The following is a 23,002-nucleotide window of genomic DNA, read 5'->3' as shown; positions in this document are numbered from 1 at the left end:
GAGGGCATTTTTTCCTAATAATTAACATGGTAGACAAAGATGGAAAATGTGTGAGTGATTACTTGGTTAAGCGGTTTAACTGCAAGCTTCTAATGCCAGTGGGGGGGAATTTGTGCTCTCACCTAATTTATTGAATTTTCTCTGTCAGATTTGGAGCTTTAAAAAAAAAAAAGGCTTCTGCTGGCGAAAATATTACTTTTCACCAAAAACTTTTTAATGAGTCAAATACAATTTGTGCTTAATTATGAGAAGAGATTCAAGCGGAGAAATAAAATGTGTGTTTCATTGCCTTTGTGACATGATTTGAACGAAGCCGGTGCTTCAAATCAAGTTATTTATGTTCCTCGCACGTCCATCTTGAAAACAACCGGAGAAATTGAGAAGGAAAACGTGTCCACTTCACTAGAAGGGAGGGCGTCCTCTCTCTCTCTGCCACATTTAGAATGGACCAATCGCATCACTAAAACATATCACATGGTCATAAGGTCGCAGCAGCCAAAAGGTGCAACATCAAAACACAATCCTGAATGTTTCTGTAGCCATTCAGTCAATCAAAGACACTCCCATCAAACTCTTAACAACAAAACTTTTCCCTGACCTACTACATGATCTACTAATAGACGAAAAGGTTTAAGGAAGCATGTTGAAGATACCTCGGGTGTCTCAGCCGCCCTGCATGGTTTTGAAGGAAACATAAGACGAGAACAAAGGCGGAGATGAAGACTTTTAAGAGGCAGCCGGAAGAGCAGGACTTCTGCCGGTCCTGAGCTCTCTGATGTGTGTGACCTTAAGTGAAATGGCTTCTCCTCGTCTTGCCCTTCGAGCCAAACTAAAGTGACTCGACTTTGAATCTGTCTGTCTGACAGTCTGTCTGACAGTCTGTGTGCCTGGTTGTCTCGCTGGCTGTGTTGCGGTGCCACCGAGGGCCAGTGGAATCAAGCGAGCGAGACGAAGAAGCGGAGAAAATTACACGCTGGCAGAGCAGCACACAGCAAAGATCTGAGTGATCTTTTTCCACCCGGCTTCATCTGCACAGACTGGCTTGGCACTTGGTTTCAGCCGCCTTGGCACCGCACATCTCCTCCGACACACGGCGGCCTCTTGCCGCCTTCATCTTCCCTCGCCCGCTCTACCAACGCGGTTAGCGTCTCTGCCCGCTAACTGGCGGCGGTCCGGAAGCCCACCGGAGCGGAGCGTAGCGCCACCGCAGGCCTGAATGATAAATGCGAGGAGCCACAAAGAATTTTTCGCTCTTTTGTCCAAGACACAATCACGCAGGATTTATCTCTCTTTGGGTTAAATCATCCATTCGAGAATGTTTCAAGCTCTCTGTGATTTCCACTTTAGCTGAGGCTTCCCCCGTTCTCATCCCGCCGTTATAAATATTTCACCGCCGTCTTTTCCTGCAACTCATAAACAAGCAAACCAAAAGGAGACGCAGCCGACAGTATTGCGTAGACGTATCGTGATTTATCTCACGCGTCTTTAAGTCTCATCAATATAAAAATGCACAGTGGTTCCTACAGACGTCTGCCACATCACACACCGCCAGTGGGAACCTCCGGCTCGACAGACGATGGAGCTGTGAAACACATGTTTTCTTCTCCGCTGCTGCGCCAGCCGCCTGATTGGCTGATTGGGGTCTGAATCACTTTCCCCCTCGCTTGTTATCGCGCGTCGCGTCGCGCTGCTCTGCTCTGCTGCGGGATTTTGGGCTGTGAAAAGCGGCACTCGCGCCTGGGCGTCACTCAGCTGTTTGCTTTCGTGGGTAGGATCACAGCTGGGAGTGTCGGGGGGGGGGGGGGGGGCGGTGGAGGGGGTGGTCCAGCGAGACGCCGAGCAACGTGGAGACGACGGCGCCGTCGTTTCCTTCTACCTTCTCGCCAAAGTGGTTAAATTTGCTGTCTCCTGTGTGTTTGTCTGAGTGTGTGTGTGTGTGTGTGTGTGTGTGTGTGTGTGTGTGTGTGTGTGTGTGTGTGTGTGTGTGTGTGTGTGTGTGTGTGTGCGCGCACATCTCAGTGTGTGTAGATTCCATCAGCTGCTCGCTCCCTCTGGCCTGTTACCATGGCGATCCCATCTGCGAGTCAATAATGGTAAAGTGACTGAGCTGAAGGTTTCCTGCTGAACGTGAGGACAGAATGCAGGGAAATTGCTTTTTCTTTCTTTCTTTCTTTTTTTTTCATTTCTTTCCCAGATCATGTGCTCACTTTGCACGCACCCACACCCCCCGTGGACGACGGCAGGTTCATTAGCGGCGCGATCACACCTAACGCATTTAAGGCACCGTGCGGTTTTGGGGTCAGGGGGATCATGACGTGCAGCGAGGAGTCGACTCAGTGGCTCTAATGAACGTAAATCTAAAGAAAAATAAGACTTAATTCCGAGCATCATAGAAAAAAAAGACATCTGCCTCTGTCTTCTCATTCCGGCACGGATATTGTCGTGATTTTTTCAGGTTTTTTTTGTTTTTGTTTTTTTGTCACGAGAGGTCTCGTTTATTGGTCGGCTGACTCGCTGAAGTGAGGAGTGACAGACGAGGCATTAGCTGATGTCGGCTCATCAGCCGCTTCCCTCCACTCTCTTTTCTCGTCTCATCTTTTTTTTCTTTTTTTTACTCTTTCTAGGGAGAAAAACAACATAATGAGTAACGACTTAGTTTTTCCTTCGGCTCTGCTTGGCTCCCTCCCTCCCCACCTTCTCTGCTGTCACTCTTTCCACTCCTCGCAGCACCTTCCTTGAGCTTTTCATCTTTGGTGCACTGCAGGAGGTTTTGTAACGCTCGGTGCGTCTGTTCCTGCGCGTAAGATTTGTTTGTCACGGTGTAAGCGCGTCTCCAAAGGATGCATTCAATTTTTTTTTTCCCCCCACAGGGGAGAGTATTTTTATGGATGTGGCTTTTACGAAATTCAAGAAGTCAACTGGACACAATTTCTGCTGGGAAGCGAAAAAAGGATCAACCCCGGCGCCGGAGCCAAAATGCGAATCATCCCTCTGAGGGCTCAGGAACTTTTAGAGAAAAAAGAAAAAGTGGTCACAATTTTGACTTTTTTCTAAAAAAGTTCCTTTTTTTGCTCCTTTTCTTCCTCGCTGGAAGAATCACACAAAAAAAGCGCCTCGTGCGTCACCTTGTCACCCAACAGAAATATCAAACCACGTCTTGCGTCTGATTAAATTTGCCGCCGGCTCACGCGGCGTTTAATCAACGTGACTCAAACAAGGGAAATTACAGCCGAACGCAGTGAGGCTTGATTACGAAACAAACCCTGTCTCGATCACTAACACACAGGAAATAACTTCTCCGCCCCGTCCGTTTTCCCGCATCAACGGCAGCAGACAAATTGGACACAGAGCGGCGGCTTTAAAAGCCCTCGTGGCGCTAATTAATCCCGAGGTGTCCGACCGCTGCCTCCTCGCCGGTGAGGGATGAGTTTGCCACTCGCCTGGCCCACCAGCCTGTCCTTTCATCCCTCCATCCAACCATTTGTACACCGATCCATCCATCCATCAATCCACCTGCCCTTCTATCCATTCATCCGTTCGCCCATTCATCCATCCATTCTTCTGTCTGTCCGTTCGTCCATCTATTCATCCATCCATTCATCTATCCGTCTGTCCATCCATCCATCAGTCCATCTACCCGTCCTTCCATTCATCTATCTATTCACCCGTCTATTCTTCTGTCTGTCCATTCATCCGTCTATTGATCCATCCATTTATCTATCCATCTGTCCATCCATCATTCATCTGTCCATCCATCCATCAGTCATCTACCCGTCCCTCCATTCACCCATTCATCCATTCATCCATCAATTTTTCTGTCTGTCCTTTCGTCCATCTATTCATCCATCCATTCATCTATCCGTCTGTTCGCCCATCCATTCTTCCATCCATCAGTCCATCTACCTGTCCTTCCATTCATACATTCATCCATACCTTCATCCATCCATTCTTCTGTCTGTCGGTTCGTCCCTCTATTCATCCATCCATTCTTCCATCCATCAGTTCATCTACCCGTCCTTCCATTCACCTGTTCATCCATTCATTATTCCGCTTTTCTGTCCATCCATCCATCCATTCATATGTATCCATCTATCCATCCATTCATCCATCCATCCATCCAGCTATCCGTTCATCCATCCACCCACGCCTCCCCCACCTCCTCCGTTCCCTTTGCCCCGCTGCTGTACATCAGATGATTAATATTTATCCGTCTTCACTTGACTTTTTAGGAGTAGAGGCCTCCGTCTCTGCCACCATTGCCGAGTGTGACTGCCCACCGGTTGAGCAGGAGCGCCGTGGCGGGAACACAGGCGAGCATACTAACGAGCGCAGCCCCGGGGGTCTGTGAGTGTGGCAGGCGCAGCGCTCAGCGTCCGCAGCAGCGGCTTTAAAAACAGTGTGCAGAACTGTGAGAAACGCCAGGAAGATTTTTTGAGGCGGGAAACTGCAGCCGCTGGTTGGGTCTGACTGATGGAGGAACAAAAAAAACAACAAAAGTAGACGGGAAAACCTGAGGCAAAGTGGAGCGTAACTTCCCACCAAAGAGTGAATCTGGGCCGGATGGATGAGAACATGGATGCCGAGAGCAGCAGCAACGCCAGTGCTGCTGATCCAAGGCAGGCGGTGAACGATGTGTCAGGGCCCGCTAGGCCTTCTCTGCTGGCCTAACCATACTTAGAAAAATACATTTTCCCGTCAATATGATGATAAATTTATTCTCTATAGTCTGCTATATTTCTGTAGAGTTCATATTTCAGCCAGCTTGTGTTGCCAGGTTCAAATGAAATCTGCCTTAGGCCAGCAGAACCAACATAGCAGGCTCCTGTCCACTGAACGGACCTCATTTAGTTGCAGTAGCCAATCAGATCTTGAGTCTGCAATGCCAAGACCAGCTAACTACTAACTTTACATTGAACTTCACCCGTACAGTACGCATCCTGTGATTGGATGAGCACTGAGAACCTCTCAAACTGAACTGAACCCAGAGATCTGGTTGCCACCACAGCGAACCCACGACGGCTGAAGAAGAATATGAAGGTTTATTGGCCGAAGCATCTGCAATTTAAAATGTAAATACCGTGGCGCATTGGCGCAGCAAACATGTTCAATTATTTAATTGAAACTTAATAGGTTATTAGTTTGTTTCGTTATCGTCCTCTTGGTCTCTCATACAACATGGCGCAGTTTATTGGCATTATTTGGACAAGAGTTGAAGCTCACTGAGTATTTTTGGTGGACTTGTTAAAAGTTTGTTGAAAAAATAAATAAATAAAAAAAAAGTTTGTTGAGGAATCTCTTAAAATCACCTATTTTTGCAAGTTTTGACAGTATCAGTGGCCTTAGTTACTTAGTCTTAATTATGGTTTAAATGATCCAGAAAATATAGGTTCCCTATATGGAGGTGATTTAATGTGTAAGTGTGATTCTGTACGAATTCTTGAGCCGTGGTGTCATATTGAGGGTAATATGAGGTGTAAAATTTTAGGGTGGACTTAATATGACCTCACTGATGGCCTAGGCGTGAAATGCACGGGCCACTACTGCCGTGCACGCTCCTGAGGACGAGAGCAAACTGGGCTGGCCAGCTAGACAAGCGCACGTGTTGTAGTCATTTTCCTACTCAAGCTTAAGCTGCATTTTTTTTTAGTCTCTGAGGCTCACAGCTTGTTATCAGGGGCTGAGAGGAGTCATAAGGGTAAATGGGAATGAGAATTCATTGTAAAAATGTATAATATTTTAGTTACTGGGGGGAAAGTGAAGTTCTCTCCCGTTTTTCTTTTTATCAAATGGATGCAGTGTGGTTTTTTGTTGTTGTTTTTTACCGGAGAACCAGCCCATGTAGCTGATGTGGCAGACAAACAAAGCCGCAGCAGATGTTGTTCTGATAACAGTTAATTCAGCAGCAGCAGAGGAAGCAAGCAGATCTTGTCTCGACTTTCCTTTTCCTCCATTTTCCCGACGTGTTGCCCACATTAACTGCAGTGCCTCTGTCAGGTCAAATTCAATATTCGAGGATCTCAGTGCGCTGCACTCATCCAAGTAGACTCGAGATGTTGAGAAACGGTCGGTGGTGTCTGGCCAAGTGTCCGTCTCTCCTTTTGGTTCGGAGAGTGCAGTTATGAAGTCAAAAAGACAATTGTTACAGGTCCCTTGTTATTCAAATGATTTGAAAGGAAGTATTTTTTGGAAATTGTGATGTCAAGAAGGGCATTGGGTCATACCAGCAACAAGAAACCCACCCAGGAGTTGGCTCTGCCCTCTGAGGCTGCCTGGTTTTAGTCTCCTCCCAAACTAATTAACACAGGTGCAACAAAGCCTAATTTTTGTGCCATTGTGTTTTGCAGGAGGCTGCAAACAAAGGGGTCAACACTGGCCGTCGTTGCTCCGACTGGCTGTCATGGCGATGACAATCACTCTGCACTCTGCACTTGTTTGTTGTCCATTATAAATCCCAAGGCCTTTGCTGCGTCTCAGTGTTTTCTCCTTGGGTCCAGTGTTCTCTGCCTGCGTGGGTGGATTCTGTGTCTCAGGTTCAACTTTCTGCGTCGATAAGAGTTACCGACGCCCAAGTTTGCCAACTCCACTTTGTTTTCTTTTTTCTTTTTTCTTTTTTTTTTTGCAGTCAACCTTTTCCCTCCCGACCTTCGGACTGAGCCGAGGATGAATTTTCTGCCCGTCTCGATTTGTGTTGAGTGTTGTGTCATTGGACTGCGTGCGTCTCTCTCCGAGCTGATTACGGCGCCACCGCTTCAGACGTGCGCCAGTCACTCATGTTGCGCCGTGTTCCTCCTCCACCGTGACATCCATTAATCGCGGCCGTGAGAACTCAGACCATTAGGACGTTCCACTTGTCGCCGCTGATCTCATTACGAGCGCCAGTCGCTTCCCGCGGCCGCCACGCTCTCACCTTTTTCGCAGCTCGGATTCCGCCTCATCTGTGTCTGCACGACTCTCCCCCTCGCCCCCAGCCTCCCTTCCTCCCTCTCTCTCTGTATGTACCGCTGTAATCTGCCCTCTTTGCAAATGGCACGCTGAGCTGTCAGCCCTCTGAGAGTCGCACGGCGAGCAGAGGTGGGGAAATGGCAGCGCTGGTGAGCGGTACGCGGCGCAGACGCGCACTCGCGCGCACGGCTCTCATCATTCAGGGGAGCTTCAAAAGTGGAAAAAAAAGTAGCAGAAATATCACACGGTGATGTTGATAAACGACACAATCAGTCAGCTGGAAGCGTGTGGCCTTTTATTTCCTAACCGCCTTCCCACTATAGTCTTTGGGAATTTTAATCGCTCAAACATACCCCCTACGTCTCCGCGCCTGACAGAGAGAGAGAGACAGAGAGAGAGAGAGAGAGAGAGAGAGAGAGAGACTAAATATTTGAAGAGGCTGATGTGATGTCGGGCTTTGAGCCTCTCTGTCAGCGAGTGGGAGAAGAAATCAGCAGAGACCAAGTCGAAGATCTGAGCCGGAGAAAACATGCCTGTTTATTTTTTTATCTTCCGCTCTCTGTCTCCCTCCATCTCCCTCTCTGTTTCACTTTCTTTGTCTCTCTTTCCCTTCCCCTCTCTCTCTCCCTCTCTCTGTCCTCCCACTCTGTACCTCTCTTCGTTTGATCCACTTAGTTTGTCAGTTTGTAGCTTTTCTCTCTCGTGCTCCTCGGGTATCCAATTGCTTTTTTATGTACATATATCTATGCATGAAAATCCCCCTGTGGTGGAAGTCACAACAAAGTCTGCAGCGGTTCTCGTCCCCCCCTGTGCCTCTCAACTCGTTTTAAAGTGGTGGCTGAGGGGCTGCTGTGGCCAAGAGCTGCAGCAGCCTTAAGCACCTGCGGACGGTGGGCCCACTGCCAGCCTGGATGTGTGCATGTATAATTAAAAGATGGGCCGAAGCTCTTGGCTCCGGCGAATGACTCAGTGAAAATGCTCTGCAGAGGAGTGTTGCAGCAGCGACAACGATAACAACAACAACAAGAGCAGCAGCAACGGCAGCGCTGCTTCTCCCGAGCCGCTGCCCACCATTCACACGCACTCTGCAGGGACATTTGGCATCAGAAACTGCTTTTATTGCACAATTTCCTGTGGGAAAACATGCACATTCAGCGCAAATAAGCCTTCGTCAAGGGAGCCTAAGCCAAAATGTTTGCTCGGATCACCGCTGCACATGCAGCAGGGCCAGTGTTGGATCCCAGGTCAGACAGACTCTGAAGTCATTTATTTTATTATTATCATGTTGTGTAACAACAGTTTCGTAGATCTAAACTCATGCAAACTAGATTGGTGAGCATAAAAATGAAGCTCTGAAAAGCACAGAAATGATGGTGTGGGTGGAAGAGGTCAGGGCGAAAGACGGAGTTCGCTGCTTAGTTTGTTCTTCTCTTGATAAATGGAAATGTCTCCAAACTTTTAAGAAAGCCCAGGAAATTTTCTTGAGAAAACAAACAACCAAACATAAATAAATAACGATGAATAGGTGAATAGTGTCCAGCAGTGTTTCTGGGAAAGAAAAAGAAACAAGAAAAGCCCTCCCAGTGTCAGCACGACTTGTTTTGCAGAGAAATAAATTATATGAGACATTTTTAAGTGTGTGCAGGTTCGCAGTTGTGCAGATTGTTGTCGTATTAAAGTGCAGAGTTATAATTGACTGGACTGAGAAAGAGTCCAGTCGCTTTAAGATTAATGCCACTTTGGCATTAATGTCATTTTTGTTTTGTTTTCCCATTACAAATGTCTCTTTGGCAGCCTTCAAAAATAACCAAGCTGTGAAACATAAATCTTGAGAGACTTCAGATCAGATTTCAAAAAGTGTTTATTTTCTCCCCCAAATGTGTTAAACTGTTCAAAGCCAATGCAAACACAGAAAATTCTACCTCCATTCCAACTCTCTGCTTTAGTTTTAATCTCCCGTCACAGCCACTGCTGCCGGCAGTGCTCTGTGCAATACGACTTCATCACCACCGGACCTGCGATGAGACGAATGTCTGCATGTCGAACGGCCCAGCGGGATGAATGATGCATTTCAGGCGCTGCCGAGTTGCATCAGAGCGGTGAACAGGAGACACTAAAGACACTGACTCCTGCTTCCATGCGTTTCCCACACACACACACACACACACACACACACACACACACACACACACACTCGTCTCCGCCTTATTTGTTGGTCTCGGAGCGTGTCGATGAAGATACACGCGTGCAAAGCCGGCAGCCGTGTTTGATGTGTGACTACGTGTCAGAACTTCAGCCTGCGAGCGCCGCATCTGAGAACAGTGAAGCATGCTACGTTGCATGTCAGGCTGGGGTTGTGTGTGTGTGTGTGTGTGTGTGTGTGTGTGTGTGTGTGTGCGCGTGGGGTCGGGGTGTTTCTCCCAGGCTGCCTATCATTATTTAGCTCTGTCAGTTAGCATTTTTGTCACCATCACTTACTAGAGGCACAGCTTCTTTGTCAACTTGAAACAAACAAACAAAAAAAAACAGCTGTATGGGAGAAAACATTAAAGTGCACTTACAAGCTTCTTTATCCGGCACATCTTGTAAGTGGCGTGTTGGAGACAGTTTGCATTCAGAGGCGTCTCGACCCTGCGGGGCTTCAACTCAGCAAGGCGCTGGGAGGATTACTCGGAAAATACTCACTACTACTGAGATGCTGCAGATTCCTTGGCGTGCACATCCGTGATGCCAGGCTCCTGTTCCACCGCTACTTCTGGAGGACACTCAACTCATCATAGTGTGCAAGACACCAGTTGGAGATGATTCCAAGCTTTGCGGCACATTGCGTTCATGGTCAACAGCAAAACTTGGGTATTGGCTTTAAAGTTTAGATGCTGCTAAAGTTGAGACTAGCTTGAGACTAAAGTTTGGGAATGAAAACTCCGTCCTCCGCACTGTCAGACCTCTAGCAGCAGCCTGCAGCCTTCAGATAAGACAGGATGGAGCCACGTCTCTGAACCTACCCTCCAAATGCTGCAGCAGAAATAGGAACTTGTTTCCCTGTGTGTACGTGTGCGTGTTAAATTAGCATAAAATCTAAGCCATTTATTTTCACCGACAGTAGCGCAGCCCCGCTTGAAACACCAAATGCAAATAACAGCGGTTGGGGACAAAGGAAGGCGGACCTGCTATGAGTCGGCATCCTGCATCGCACAGAATAGCGGCGGTAAAACTATAGAGAACGACGTGAAAAAGCACGGCCGCTTTGGATGCAAGTTTTCGGAGGCCCTCGCCTCGCATTAGAATGTTAAAGGCCTTCTCCTAGACCGTCCTCTTGCCTCTGCTCAGACAAAACTGCGTCTCCCTGCATACTGAGAAGGGCCCCATACGGTCCAATTTGCTCGGCCCAAATTATTGCCGTCGCTTCATATTTGTCGGCGGAGAAGCTGAGGGGCCGTTTCATCCTCCACGCCGACACCGCAGGGAGGGAAAAGGGTGGAGAGGGGGAGGCGAACCTTCAGGACTGCGATGCACACGTACATCGTACACGCAGCGTCCCCGCACGGCTGCATCTGCATGCAGCTGAGCACCCGCCACACGGGAAACGAGGCGCACAGCTGAGAACCCCGTCAGTGGGAGGGATGGAAGAGGGGGGAGGTCGAGGAGGGACGAGAGGGAGGGAGAAGCGGCCGCGCCGACAGCGCAGTGACAGGGCTTAATTACCGAGAGAGCGGCGAGCACCGGGAGGAATTTCCTAAGGAGTGTTGTCATCCCAACAGATTAATACCCACTTTCACTGGACTTTACAGCCGTCCCAACGCCAGCCCGCCGGTTAAAGTCCTCGCCAAGGGGGAGGGAGGGAGCGGCGGCGATGCGGGCGGGGGTGGAAGGGACGGTGCACGGAGGGAGCATTGGGGGAAAGGAGGAGGAAAAGAATGAGCTGTGTGTTGTTTGTGTCTGTGCTTTAATAAAATAATAATAATAATAATAATAATAATAATAATAATAATAATAATAATAATAATAATACATTTTATTTATAAGCGCCTTTCTGACAGCCAAGGACACTTTCCAAACAAATACAATAAAACAACAGATAAAACATACACACTTTAATAAGTAATAATGATTAATAAAATGCAATAAAAGTTGCGGATGTCAGATGGAAGAAAGTTCCAGAGTTGGGGATTGGAGCGACTGAATGTAGCTAAAATGTCTTGAAGATGCCTCCGAGTTGTGCTGAGTCGGCTGTTTATCAGGCCACATCACTATTCAGGACCAAAGTCAACACAGAAAATGGGCAACTGAATATCCACATCAATCTGGCATGAGGATGTGTTCTTTATTTCCTCTCCTGTATCCTGTCTGGTCCAGACTGTGGAGTCAGTGCATGTGAATCTCTGTGCCAGTTATGATAATAAGCACAATGCTACCGAGACTTCACAGAGACCTGTACCAACAGATTCATCATAGTTGACGTTCCCTCCTCCCCCTCTGCCTTCTGCAGACACGGAGGGCTGCGACCACACCTGGAGGAAGTTCCACGGCCACTGCTACAGGTACTTCAGCAGGAGACACACCTGGGAGGACGCCGAGAAGGACTGCAGGGAGCACAGCGGCCACCTGGCCAGCATCCACAGCCCGGCGGAGCAGAACTTTATCAGAGGTGGGTGTGTTTGAATGGGTTGCAGTTTGCAATGCGACCTTTCATTTTTGTTTCTTTATTTTATTCTTTATGTACCTCAAAATCTTTATTGTAATTATTCTCTTACTGTCTATAATAATGGATTGGATTTATATAGCACTTTTCTAGGCAGTCAAAGCACTTTACAAACTCTCCAAACATCCACTCACATTCTTACGAGGCAATGTGGGTTAAGTGTCTTGCCCAAGGACACAACGACAGACTGTGATGGAGCAGGATTTGAATCGCCAACCTTTCGGTCATTGAACAATGCGCTACCTCCTGAGCTACAGTCCCCCCTGTGTACTATTTTATGAATTGCTTTGCGGCTGAAGGATTGTGCAGCTGAGAGACTGAATTCCCTTTTGGATAAATAAAATACCAATCTACAAATCTATCTATCTATCTATCTAGCTGTCTATCATTCTGTCTATCTAATCTGTCTGTCTGTCTAATGTTCAACATGAGCAAGAGCGTTGCGCTGGTGCCTCACCCAGTTGAAAAAATCTTCTAAAAATAAGTATTATTTGTTTTTGTTTTTGTTTTGTTTTTAGATTTTACACCTCAGCGACTTACAGATGTGTGTCACGGCGGCTGAGATCTTTTTTTGTTTTTTTTGTTTTGCTTTTTTCAAATAGAATTACTCCCTGCTCTCCTGCTTGCACTGGCTGTGATTGATAACTGCTTTTGTCCCTCTGTATTATTACATCACTCGGCAGTGGCTCGGCGACTCTTTCCTTACGTGCGCTCTATGTAACGCGGTGACAAATGTGCGTCGGTGCCGAAGGGCATCACGCCTCTCCCTGCAGAAAACCCAAACCCCGGGGACCTCGGGACTGCTCTGCCAAATAAGTGCATCAACCTTTGTTTGCAGTGAAAAGGCGCCATTACGTCCAAGAAAAGTGTGTGTGACAGGACACTTGATATGCTGCCGCGCCCTCTCTGAGTGTGATTTGTCTGGGGGAGGTATATGCAGCATGCAAGGCAACTCCATTTTTTCTCAGCAAAGGAAGGAGGCGCAAGCCTGCAAAAATGCAGGAAAGGCTAATTGTGCACTAAAATTGACGCTATGCGTTGGCCTTGTGTGTTAAATGGGAAATAACCTTACCTGATATTTATTCAGTGCATTTACAGTGAAAAACAAACCTGCAGTTGACTTCACAGTTTTTGCAGTTTTTTGTGCTACCTTTGGGAAATATATCATTATTGTATGTGGGCCGTCAAATCTTCCTTACAATGCTGACATATTCCTCTGGAAATTAGAGCTGACGGGACAAATACATTCATATATATGCATATTTATGTCCTAACAACAGACTACAGAGAAAGTCCGGGTATGAAGTGGCTACCTAATAATGTTTCAGGGGATTTCATGCAACTTACCCAAAACGTTACTGAAATGAGAGAGAGAGATGTTAAACTCCACAGGTCACACTTTCCCCAATTTTAATGTGCAGCATTAATTACGTCTTTCTTCTACCCACTTGTGTTTTTTTGAGGTTTCAGCCGTCTTCACTAATAGATGTCGTCTGCATCCCCTCATCGCAGGGATTGGAGTCATTAGAAAGATATGGCTCCGCTAATTACGTTCATCAGCTACACCACTGAATTAAAGTGAATCATTAAAAAAAATGTCCCATACATTGTGCATGTGCATGCACATGCACACGCCCGTGTAGATGCCCCTGAACCGCTATGTGAGTAATTAGCTTTGACCTGCTGCTTAGTCAAGTCGTTGCTTGTGAGTCAGGGTTGTCTTGGAATATACTGATGTAAGAAAGCATTTTAATGAAACATATAAATGGCATTTTATGTGTGGATTTTATTTTTATTTTTTTCAGGCCTGAGCCATGACAACACCTGGATAGGTCTCAATGATCGGACGGTGGAGGACGACTTCCAGTGGACGGACAAGATGGACCTGGTGAGGGTCCTTTATTATTCCGCCTGTGCAGCAGCAGCAGGAACTTGTTTTCCATAAGGAACAAAGTGGACAAAAAAAAAAGAACCGAAAGAATGAAGGAAAAAAAAATCGTTTGGAGAATGTTGCAATGTTTTGTCTGGGAGGCCGTTTAAATGTGCCAAGTAAGAGGCTGAACATTCAGAGGTTCTTTGTGTGACAGCCAGAGAGTCTTTCGCCAAGAGCTGGAAGTGCCTTAATCACTTTAGCTCCCCTTCCTTAAATTCCGACAATTTGCCTATGAATTAATGGGATTTTTTTTAATAAATCATATCAACTAAAGTGTGAAGGAAGTCTTATCTTTGTTAAGGCGGTGAAAAGGCGAGAATGAATGAAGTGGAAGGAAATGCTGCGAGAGCCGAGACGTGAATGTGAGTTCGTTTAATTGTCGGACTTAATCTCTCTCTCTCTCTCTCTCTCTCTTTTTTTTATTTTTATTTGTGGCTTGCGTGTGCGTGTGTGTATGTGTGTGCGTAGCAATACGAAAACTGGCGCGAAAACCAACCGGACAACTTTTTCGCCGGCGGTGAGGACTGCGTGGTGATGATTGCGCATGAGAATGGCAAGTGGAACGACGTGCCCTGCAACTACAACCTGCCCTACGTCTGCAAGAAGGGAACAGGTGAGAGCTGAGTCACCGAACGTTTAAAAAAAAATGGCATACCTTCAGTGCTAAAATGTTCTCGACACTCTTTTCATGCAAAGCAGCTGGTAAGAGTCATCCTCCGACTCGTCCGCTCCTTCCTTGATGTTTGCCTCAGCTCCGTTTCTTCAGCGAGAACAGTTTTTTTCTTTGCTGTAAATCTAGGAGAGCTCAGCGCAGAAAGCTTTATTGGTTTTGAGAGTCCACCTGCTGTATGCCTGATGCTAAATCTGTCCACCGCCCCCTGTTCCTGCCGCGCGCCGCGGCGCCGGGGCAGAGCCGGGCCACCGCGCCCTCCTCCGAGAGCCAATTAGAGCTCCTCCTGCCATGCCATTTACATACAGGTCAGACGCACCATCAGCAGGAGGACGCATTAATAGGCGGAGACTCAAGGAGCCATCCGTGGTGATCTATAGGACACTTTTTTTTTCTTTTTTTTTTTAAAGCATTATGACCCTGAAGAAGGAAATGTTACATTTGAAAACTTTTATTACAATGTTTATCAGTTGATGAAATGAAATTAGATGAAATGAAATGAAATGAAAAAGAAACTTTGGAAGGTTTGCAGCTCTGGAAAAAGGAAACTTGTTGAGTAACGGGGAAAATTATACATGTTATTTCATGCAATATTTTAACAGGATTTTCTTTTGAGTGAAGTACATTTACTGTGCTGCACATGTAGCTAATATATAACGCGTGTATTATACGTGCAGTAGGTATTATCACATAATAAGGGTTTAGAAAAAACCCTTGTTATATTTTAGCCCTTAATTTGAGGCAGATGAGAGAAACAACACTGTCACGGTCAGGTTTTTTTGGATGCTCCTCTCTTTACAGTGTGCTGCTCTCACCACCCTTTTAATTATCCAGTCAATAATTCATCCCCCACCCTTATTATCTTGCGATTACCGGTTTGAGTTTTCGCACAAAAGGCTGGAAAAGCTCCAGTGAACTGAAGTTCACAACATATTAGCGTGCCGACAGATGGCTCATCATTAAAGGGCCGGCGCTCGGATAAAAGACTTCTGAAGCCAGGACCCGTCAGCATTCGTCTCCTCCCCCCTCCCCGCTGTTCTGGCACGCAACCAGAGGTATTTCCCTCCCAGGCAAAGTGTTGCACCACCGCTCTCACCAGTCGCCGCCGTCCTGCCGAACCTCTGACCTGAATCAGTCGCCTGCAATCACGGCCATATTTTCATCCAGCCCGCTGTGTCCCTCTCTCCATCAGCCTCACCACTCGCCGAGTTACTCCACGCAGCGCCCCGTCCCGTCGGTGCAGTTTGTCGGCTCTCCTGCTCCACCGCCCCTCTTCCCCCTCAACTTCCTCCCCCTCCTCCTCTTCCTTCTCTTCCTCTTCTTCTTTTTCTACGCCGCATGAGTCCCGACAGCTCACGGGATCTGTTTGTCGTCATGCTATAGTGAGGCCCTGAGACTGTTTGGCTGCTAACAAGACTTTATCAAGGCTGGTTGGGATGGGCTCAGGTACAAACCTGTCTTCTTTTATGCATTTTTATTTTCATTCAGTTTTCATTATAAGTTGCATATTTCTTAATTTCTTGTCCCTCTTTTGCTGTTTGTCCAAAATATTTTTCTTTTGGACAAATCAGGATCAGGAGTCTTACCATCCAAGACTTAAAAAAAGAGAGAAAAAGACAAGCAGTGAAATCCTAAAATCAATCCCAGAGCTGACAGGAGGGGGCAGTGGGCTGATTGGTGTAATTGCGGCTGTTTAAAGCCGAGCAGCAGCATTTCACATCATCTGGAGTCTGCGTGGCTTCTTGTCGATGCCCGAAGAGAGCTCATCACAGTCGTCAGCGGCAGAATAAATAAAGGCAGGATAGACAACCTTTTTATTAAGCATCCAGGGGGGGAAGGAGAGGCCAGAGCTGGAGCTACTCTGCACCAGGCACCAACACTTTTCACGACTTGTTGTGAAGAGGTCCTATTATAAAAAAAAAAAAGATCTTTTCAGCTCGTGAACATATCTCTTGTGTTATTGGCATCGACAACGAACACACCAATTTCGAAAAATTGACAACATGATGGGTTGGCTTCATCCGTGTTACTGCACTGAAAAGAGCCTTTTGGGTTTTGCTCCACTTTCAATGTCACTAGTCGAGCTGATTATCATAGTAACACAACTTTCCAATCACAAGAGCTGTTCCAAGAATGGAGCCACAGATGGAGCAGGTGAGGCGGGGGGGGGGGACACTTGTTTTTATTTTTATTTCTTGTTTATGACCAAACAAACCTTGTTCATTGTTGGAAGTAAACCACCACACTTTATTTTATTTTATTTTTTTCAATCTTAAAATGGCCACAATATTGTCCCTTTGAAGTTGCACAATCAACACAAAACGTTTGATCGACACCAAAGACGAACCGCAGGGGGGGGATGGAACGATTTAGCGCCAAACCAAAACGTAGCTAGCGTTCACCTTCAGATTACGGCAAAAATTCCTGCCAGTGAGCCCGTGCAGTGACAGACACCACTTATCTGCAGCCGCCATGAAGCTTTTATGAAATTAATCCCCTGGTTTTTTGACAACTTGTTATGCGCAGACACAGACATCTAGTTCCGCATTAAACAGCGACTTTGATGCTGGAGGCTGTTGTCATCGCCTGAAGCGAGTCGTGTGTCCGTCCGCTGGTGTGTGTAGTCGTTGTTAGATTGTCCGAGCAGTGCCAGGGGGGAAACTTCCCATCGCGGCTCTTGTGTTTAGGCTGACGTTTTTACCCTGAGCTATTAGAATGTTTATGTGTTTCAGAGGACTATTCATGCCTTCACCTGAAGCAGAAGAATGAAACGTTCCTCAGCTTGTTCCAGCAGGATCAGTCTCTCAGTCGTGTCGTGAGTGGAACAGAGCAAAGCAATGCGATATTGCTGTTTCGCTCCTTTCATCAGCATTTCAGCTTGTCTTTCGGCCCCAGAGGCTCAATGAAACTTTCAACAAACATTCTGTTTTTCACTCTGCTCTTAATTTGCTGCCTTAGTCCTGGATTCATAGCTCTGGGTGTTGCTCAATAACTGGGTGGAACATTTCCCAAATGGGTTGGATGCTGAAAAACCCACAGCGAGTGTTGGGAAGTTTGACGAAGTACAAAAAATACAAAATAAAAATGGACGATGACCTGCAGACCTGCTTTGCCTTGGAGCCTATGTGGCCCAAAACTCTGCCCTCTAAAGGTGAAATTGCCCCGTGCAACCACTGCGATATGATAATGTCTGCCGTGATTGCAGCATCCATGCTAGTCTTCTTAGCAACCGTCTCTGTTCACAGCACTTTCTTCTTCCTGGTCTTCTGTGGTTTGTCTTCTTCTGTGGTGGTCACTTTCTCAGTGGCATCACAGCTTCATCCAACCGCTCCCGTATCTTCCGCCTGTTTATACTGAGAGGATAAGAATTTGTTTCGGCTAATTTAATGAAGGGGGGGGGGGGGGGCGGTGGCGCAGTGGTTAGCGCTGCCGCCTCACAGCAAGAAGGTTGTGGGCCTGGGACCTTTCTGTGTGGAGTTTGCATGTTCTCCCCGTGTCTGCGTGGGTTCTCTCCAGGTTCTCCGGCTTCCTCCCACACTCCAAAAAAAAACATGCATGTGAGGTCAATTGAACATCCTAAATTGTCCATAGGTGTGCATGTGAGTGTGAATGGTTGTTTGTTTCTATGTGGCCCTGCGATGAATTGGCGACTTGTCCAGGGTGTCACCCTGCCTTCGCCCTAAGACAGCTGGGAGAGGCTCCAGCAGACCCCCGTGACCCTGAATAGGAATAAGCGGGTATAGAAGATGAATGAATGAATGAATGATAATTTAATGACATTTTAAAGCCAACTGAAAACAAAACACTAGATTGTTGAGCGATCTGTCCAGTCCGGCTGCGGTTACTTTCACACTGTGGTTTCAAAAGGCATCACACGTGACGCTTTCTGATTTTCCAAAGATTCGCTGCAGTTATTTTACTGAAAACTGAAAACTCAGCTGAATTCAACCATGTCTATGGTTGAGAGCACTATGGGAGGGCAGGATTGTGGGTGCTCGCTCTCCCCACTGCCACACACACACACTCATAGGGGCCCAGTGACACCAAAAGTACCTCTGGAATCGCACTGCTCTCTCGCCTGAGTACACACACTTTATCAGACTTGTTAAAGTGCTGTCTCCTCCGGGTGTCATCTTTGCATACAGCGGGGTCTTTATTCCACGGTTTGAGTATCAGTACAGGGTAGGGGGGTAGCTCATTAAAAATGTGCTTTGAATCTTCTGCCTTCTTGGCAAAAGCGAAGCATCTCTCCACTCTGGAATTCTCTTCCTTCCCTTCATCTCCTGCCTCTCTTCTCCATCTCATTCATTTTGCATTTGCTTCACCCACACTTTTCTCTTTCTTCCTTGTTTTTCCTCTCGCAGCAAGTCATGGTCAGAAGTCTTTGAATGAAAGCCCACATCCCTCTATCCCCCACTTTCATTTTCTAAATGAAGTGATTTTAATCGAGCCTCATCACACAAGACGGACTGTGTTTTTTGAAGGCTGCATATAGAGCGTTTGAGATAATATAGAGTATATGCATGTAAGCAGCGTTAACAGAGAGATTGTTAATTATAAAACAGTCCTACAAAGTCGACTTTGGAATCGTTGACAGTAAAAGGGGGGAAAAAATATAATCAGTTTTTATTCGCCCACAATAACAGAGATAGTTCCATGAGCAGATCTTACTGACTCTTCATAATTAGAAAACTGACTCTTAAAACTGCTCCCCGTCCCCATCGAACCCCCTGTGGTCTGACGGCGAGAAGTTAAGGCTGCGCCAACCTTTCGCTCGCTGCAGTCAGCACCTGGCTGCCACTCGCAATCACGTCTCTCAGACGTTGGACGGCAGCGGGAACACAGCAAACCACGCGACACACTGCGAGCTGCGAGTCCTGTCATATTAATTACATGAGCTCCTCTGCCACTGACCCTCCCTCCCTCCGTGCCAGTGCTCATGGAATGCTTCTGTCCAATCAGAACTAACCATACCGTCAAAGCTGTACACATGTTAAGTCAATCTAGCAATTTTTGTTGATATTTTGGCATTTAGTTATTAAACAAAAAGTTGATCAATTACATCTATTCCTCATCCACAGGTCCTGTTTTATCTCGCCTTTAGCACCACATTGAATCTCCACAAACACATCAGGACAATAACCCCCCCTACCCTGCCCACCCATCTGTAACTGCGATTAACGCTTCATTTCAAACTCTAAAATTTTGCTTTGTCTCCGAGCATGTTCTGTTCAGGGTGAAAGCTGGAGGAAAAACTAGTAGGCAGTCAAGTCAAATGATAAGCGTGAAGTGCCGAAAGCAGCTTGGATTTTCAGAATTCATATCCCAACTTAAAGGAAAGAGAAGCAGCTTTGAGTAATTTTTTATGACCGTTTTCCTGGAAGGTCTGTGTAAAGTTTCTCTCTCTGCCACAGCCTCATACTCGGCCGTGTCCTTCAGCCTTTATTCTAAAAGAGACCAAAAAATCACAGCTCAACGTGCCCCTTCGGAGTCTGGTGACATGTCTTTCATCCCTACCTCTTTGAATTTCTGCATTTGCTTTCTCCTCCCCCGTGGACGAAAAAATGTAAGAAATCACTTAACAGTCCACGCAGGTGTGGACTAATGGAAAAAGCACCGCTCAGTCCTGTGTATTTGTTGAGTCACCGATCGTCCCCAGAGAGGAGCCAGAGTGGTTGAGTGCTCGCCACCACCGCCACCACCTCCGTCCTCTCCACAACACATTAAATTGTAAATGTGTCATTAAACCTTTCATCAGAATTAACGGCATTGCCTTCCCTTATAAAGAATTTAGGAGGTAATAGGACAAGGACAAGAAGGAAATGGAGCGGGATTGTAAACTTCGTCAAATGGCTTATTAAATCCTGTCATGACCATCCAATTGAAGGGAAAATGGAAATAAACTGCCTGATGTGGATATGTTTCTTCTCAAACATCTCAGCAGGAGGCCCAACACACTGAAGACACTGATCTTACTCTCTTTGTTGAAGATCGTTGGTCAGTTCCCCTCTCTGCTAGCTCTCCGTAGCGATAGCACTCGTGGCGGGAACGCTTACACTTTGACGATACACACCGGCCACTTTATCGGGTGAAACGTGCGACTGCTTGTCAACACAAATATCAGCCAATCACATGGTAGGAAGTCAATGCATTGAGGCGTGTAGATGTGGTGAAGACTAAGTGCAAACAGAGTATCAGAATTGGGGAAAGGTAACTTTGAACGTGGTGAACATGGTTGTTGGTAATCACTTGTATGGCAGGCCCGAGTGATTCATTTTAACATCAACTGTTGCTGATCTACTGTGATTTTCACCACTTCACACCAATCTCCAGGGTTCACAGAGAAAGCAAGAGAAAATATCTAGTGAGAGGCAATCCCTTATGACGTCAGGGGTCATAGGTCAGACTGGGCCGACTTGTAGGAGGCTGTTGTTTGTACACCTACAAACACTGCTTTAAACACACACTGATAAATTGACACATTTGAAGGAAAGAATAAAAAAAAAAACATCAGTATTAGTGATGCTGAAACTCTGACGGGAGGCTGAGCTGCAGCTCCACCTCCTGCAGGTCGGACACGTTCACCTGCTGATTCCACCAGCGGGGTGTCGACTCCCCCGGCGGCAGAGCAGAAAGAAAAACAGACTCCTTGTACTGCGTCGGCCTTGTTTTCTTTTTTTTTCTCTCTGATCTTCCTTTGACTCTTTCGTGTCTTCCAAAGAATGAAAACCCTGAATTCACTGTGGCAGCTGCCCACCCACTCCTCCGCTCACTTCCTCACAAACTGGGAAAGGTGTGCTGACCTGAAGGTTAAACCCACATCCTGTTGTTGAGGAGGAGGAGGAGATAAAGAGGTTTTAAAAACCCAAACTGTTCAAATCTTTTTTGAAAAAGAGGTTTAAGTCTTAAGTAAAGGGAGGACCAAACAAGAAGAACTTCCCTGGTACAGAATAAAGAAAAACATTTGGCACGGATCGTCTTAAGTACACATCTCAAGTTGCTGCAGCGAGACATTCAAAAAGCCTACAGGTGATAAATTCCTTCACAATGAGCCCAAAAAAGGAACCTGAAGTCTCTCGGGTGTGTTTGCGGCATTTGATTTGTGAAGAGTTTCCTTTTCTTTTTTTTTTTTGTCCCTCCCTCAGAGACCTTGCACTTCAGCTATTGAAACCCAACGGATTTCCAATTTAGATTTTTTTCTTTTTGTATTTATTTATTTAATTTTAGCAGCCACCATCCCTGTCTGCAGGGAACGTTCTAGCCCGAGGGTTTATCCAGAGATCAACAGGTTGCGGTTAAGCTGGCAATGATAAACTTCAGAGAGCCACGGTCCTCGACCAATCACTGAACTCTTTTAAACCGCATGAATAAATGACAGATGAATGAAGAAGTCTGGATCTCCTCCAGGAGACGGTCAGAGTTCGGCCTTCATGTCGTGTCCCGCCTCTTCTCCGTCTCCCCTCCAGTGCTGTGCGGAGCCCCGCCGGCCGTGGACAACGCCTTCCTGATTGGTCGGAAGCGCTCCCACTACGACATCCACTCGGTGGCGCGCTACCAGTGCGCCGACGGCTTCCTGCAGCGCCATATGCCCACCGCCAAGTGTCGCGCCAACGGCAAGTGGGACAGGCCAAAAATCATCTGCATAAAATGTGAGTTTTCACTCAACGGCGTGAGTCTCCTCACCCAGCATCGTGTCCGTTTAGTCATTGTCATGTTTCCATTTTTCCACTGTGGGTCCATCGCCATGCATGTTGATTATTAAATGAATACATATATATGGATATATATATCTTGCAATGGTTGTAGCATGGATTCAAATCTCTGGGGGTTTGACTCACAAGTGCTTCCTGCTTTAGACGTCATTTTCCTTCTTTTCTCCCTCTGATTTTTCCAAGCTTTTTCTCCTTTAAATAGATTGACTGTTCGCCGCCGAGTAGAAAGAACATTTGCCGAAGTCGTTCAGCCGCGATAAAAACGCGACTCCTTCCGCCGCATCACGTGAAAGCCTCTAATGACGCGGTGACAAATGCGGCAGATATTCTTGCATCCGCCCGTCGTGGATTTCGAGGGAAGATGACATTTTCGGCATGCGCTTTGAAGTCTTTGTTCATGCTTGAAGTTACTTAGTCTTAATTTAGAGCCTCTTGTTGCAGCCTTATCTCCGCTGAGCGTCAGAACAAGCCTTATTTATTTGATTGCTTTCTAAGGACTTATTCCCGCCACGGCAGAGCAAACAGAGCAGATGTCGGAGCTCCTCAGCGTAATTTTCCTGTTCCTCAGAGTTGATACGAAGCATCAGTACATGCATAAATGTATTTGACAAGGCTCGGCCGATGTATTCCGTTTCACTCAGCGGCAGTGAGGGTGAGGATGAAAGTCACGCAGGAGGGCATAAGAATCATCTTGCTGTAACTTTTTAACCGAGGACAGACTGGCTTGATGGTGCGCAGTTGTGAGGTCTTCTGCTTTAAACATCATTGCATTGATTTAGATCCCAATTAAACAGTTTTTAAGCACCAGCTGGATTTACCACACAAATAATAAAAGACAATTTTTAACTTGCTGCATTGTATTAAAAGGACAATTTTATTCTAATGACTGTTTCAACCACAACAATTAAAATGTCTTAGTATTAACATTCAACATCCAAAACCATTAACATTTCGTTCCAAAGTGCTGTGCTTTAATTCCTTTGTTGGCTAATGTAGGGGTTGATATTTGTGGGCGTGGTATCTAGAGGCCGTGGTCTGTGGCC

General features: G+C 46.5%; 2 protein-coding genes across 4 annotated transcripts in view; one reads left to right on the top strand and one right to left on the bottom strand.

Moving 5' to 3' along the window:
• borcs8 (BLOC-1 related complex subunit 8) overlaps positions 1-23,002 on the bottom strand; it is a 288,333-nt gene that overhangs the window by 132,179 nt on the left and 133,152 nt on the right. The window lies entirely within an intron of this gene.
• The window catches only part of ncanb (neurocan b), a 94,980-nt gene that overhangs the window by 71,363 nt on the left and 615 nt on the right, over positions 1-23,002 (top strand). For 2 of the 3 annotated variants that reach the window (XM_076039396.1, XM_076039397.1), the window contains exons 11-14: positions 11,432-11,590; positions 13,450-13,532; positions 14,046-14,190; positions 21,714-21,896. In XM_076039396.1, the coding sequence (XP_075895511.1) occupies positions 11,432-11,590; positions 13,450-13,532; positions 14,046-14,190; positions 21,714-21,896 (570 nt within the window). Of the gene's footprint in view, positions 1-11,431; positions 11,591-13,449; positions 13,533-14,045; positions 14,191-21,713; positions 21,897-22,454; positions 22,791-23,002 lie in introns of those variants that run through there. The other variant, XM_076039398.1, reaches the window with a different exon arrangement.

Source organism: Nelusetta ayraudi, unplaced genomic scaffold (genome assembly GCF_046127955.1).
Source record: "Nelusetta ayraudi isolate G7.1 ecotype Tasmania unplaced genomic scaffold, CSIRO-AGI_Nayr_v1 ptg000059l, whole genome shotgun sequence".
Taxonomy (NCBI): Eukaryota; Metazoa; Chordata; class Actinopteri; order Tetraodontiformes; family Monacanthidae; genus Nelusetta; species Nelusetta ayraudi.
This window is presented reverse-complemented; position numbering and strand designations above follow the sequence as displayed.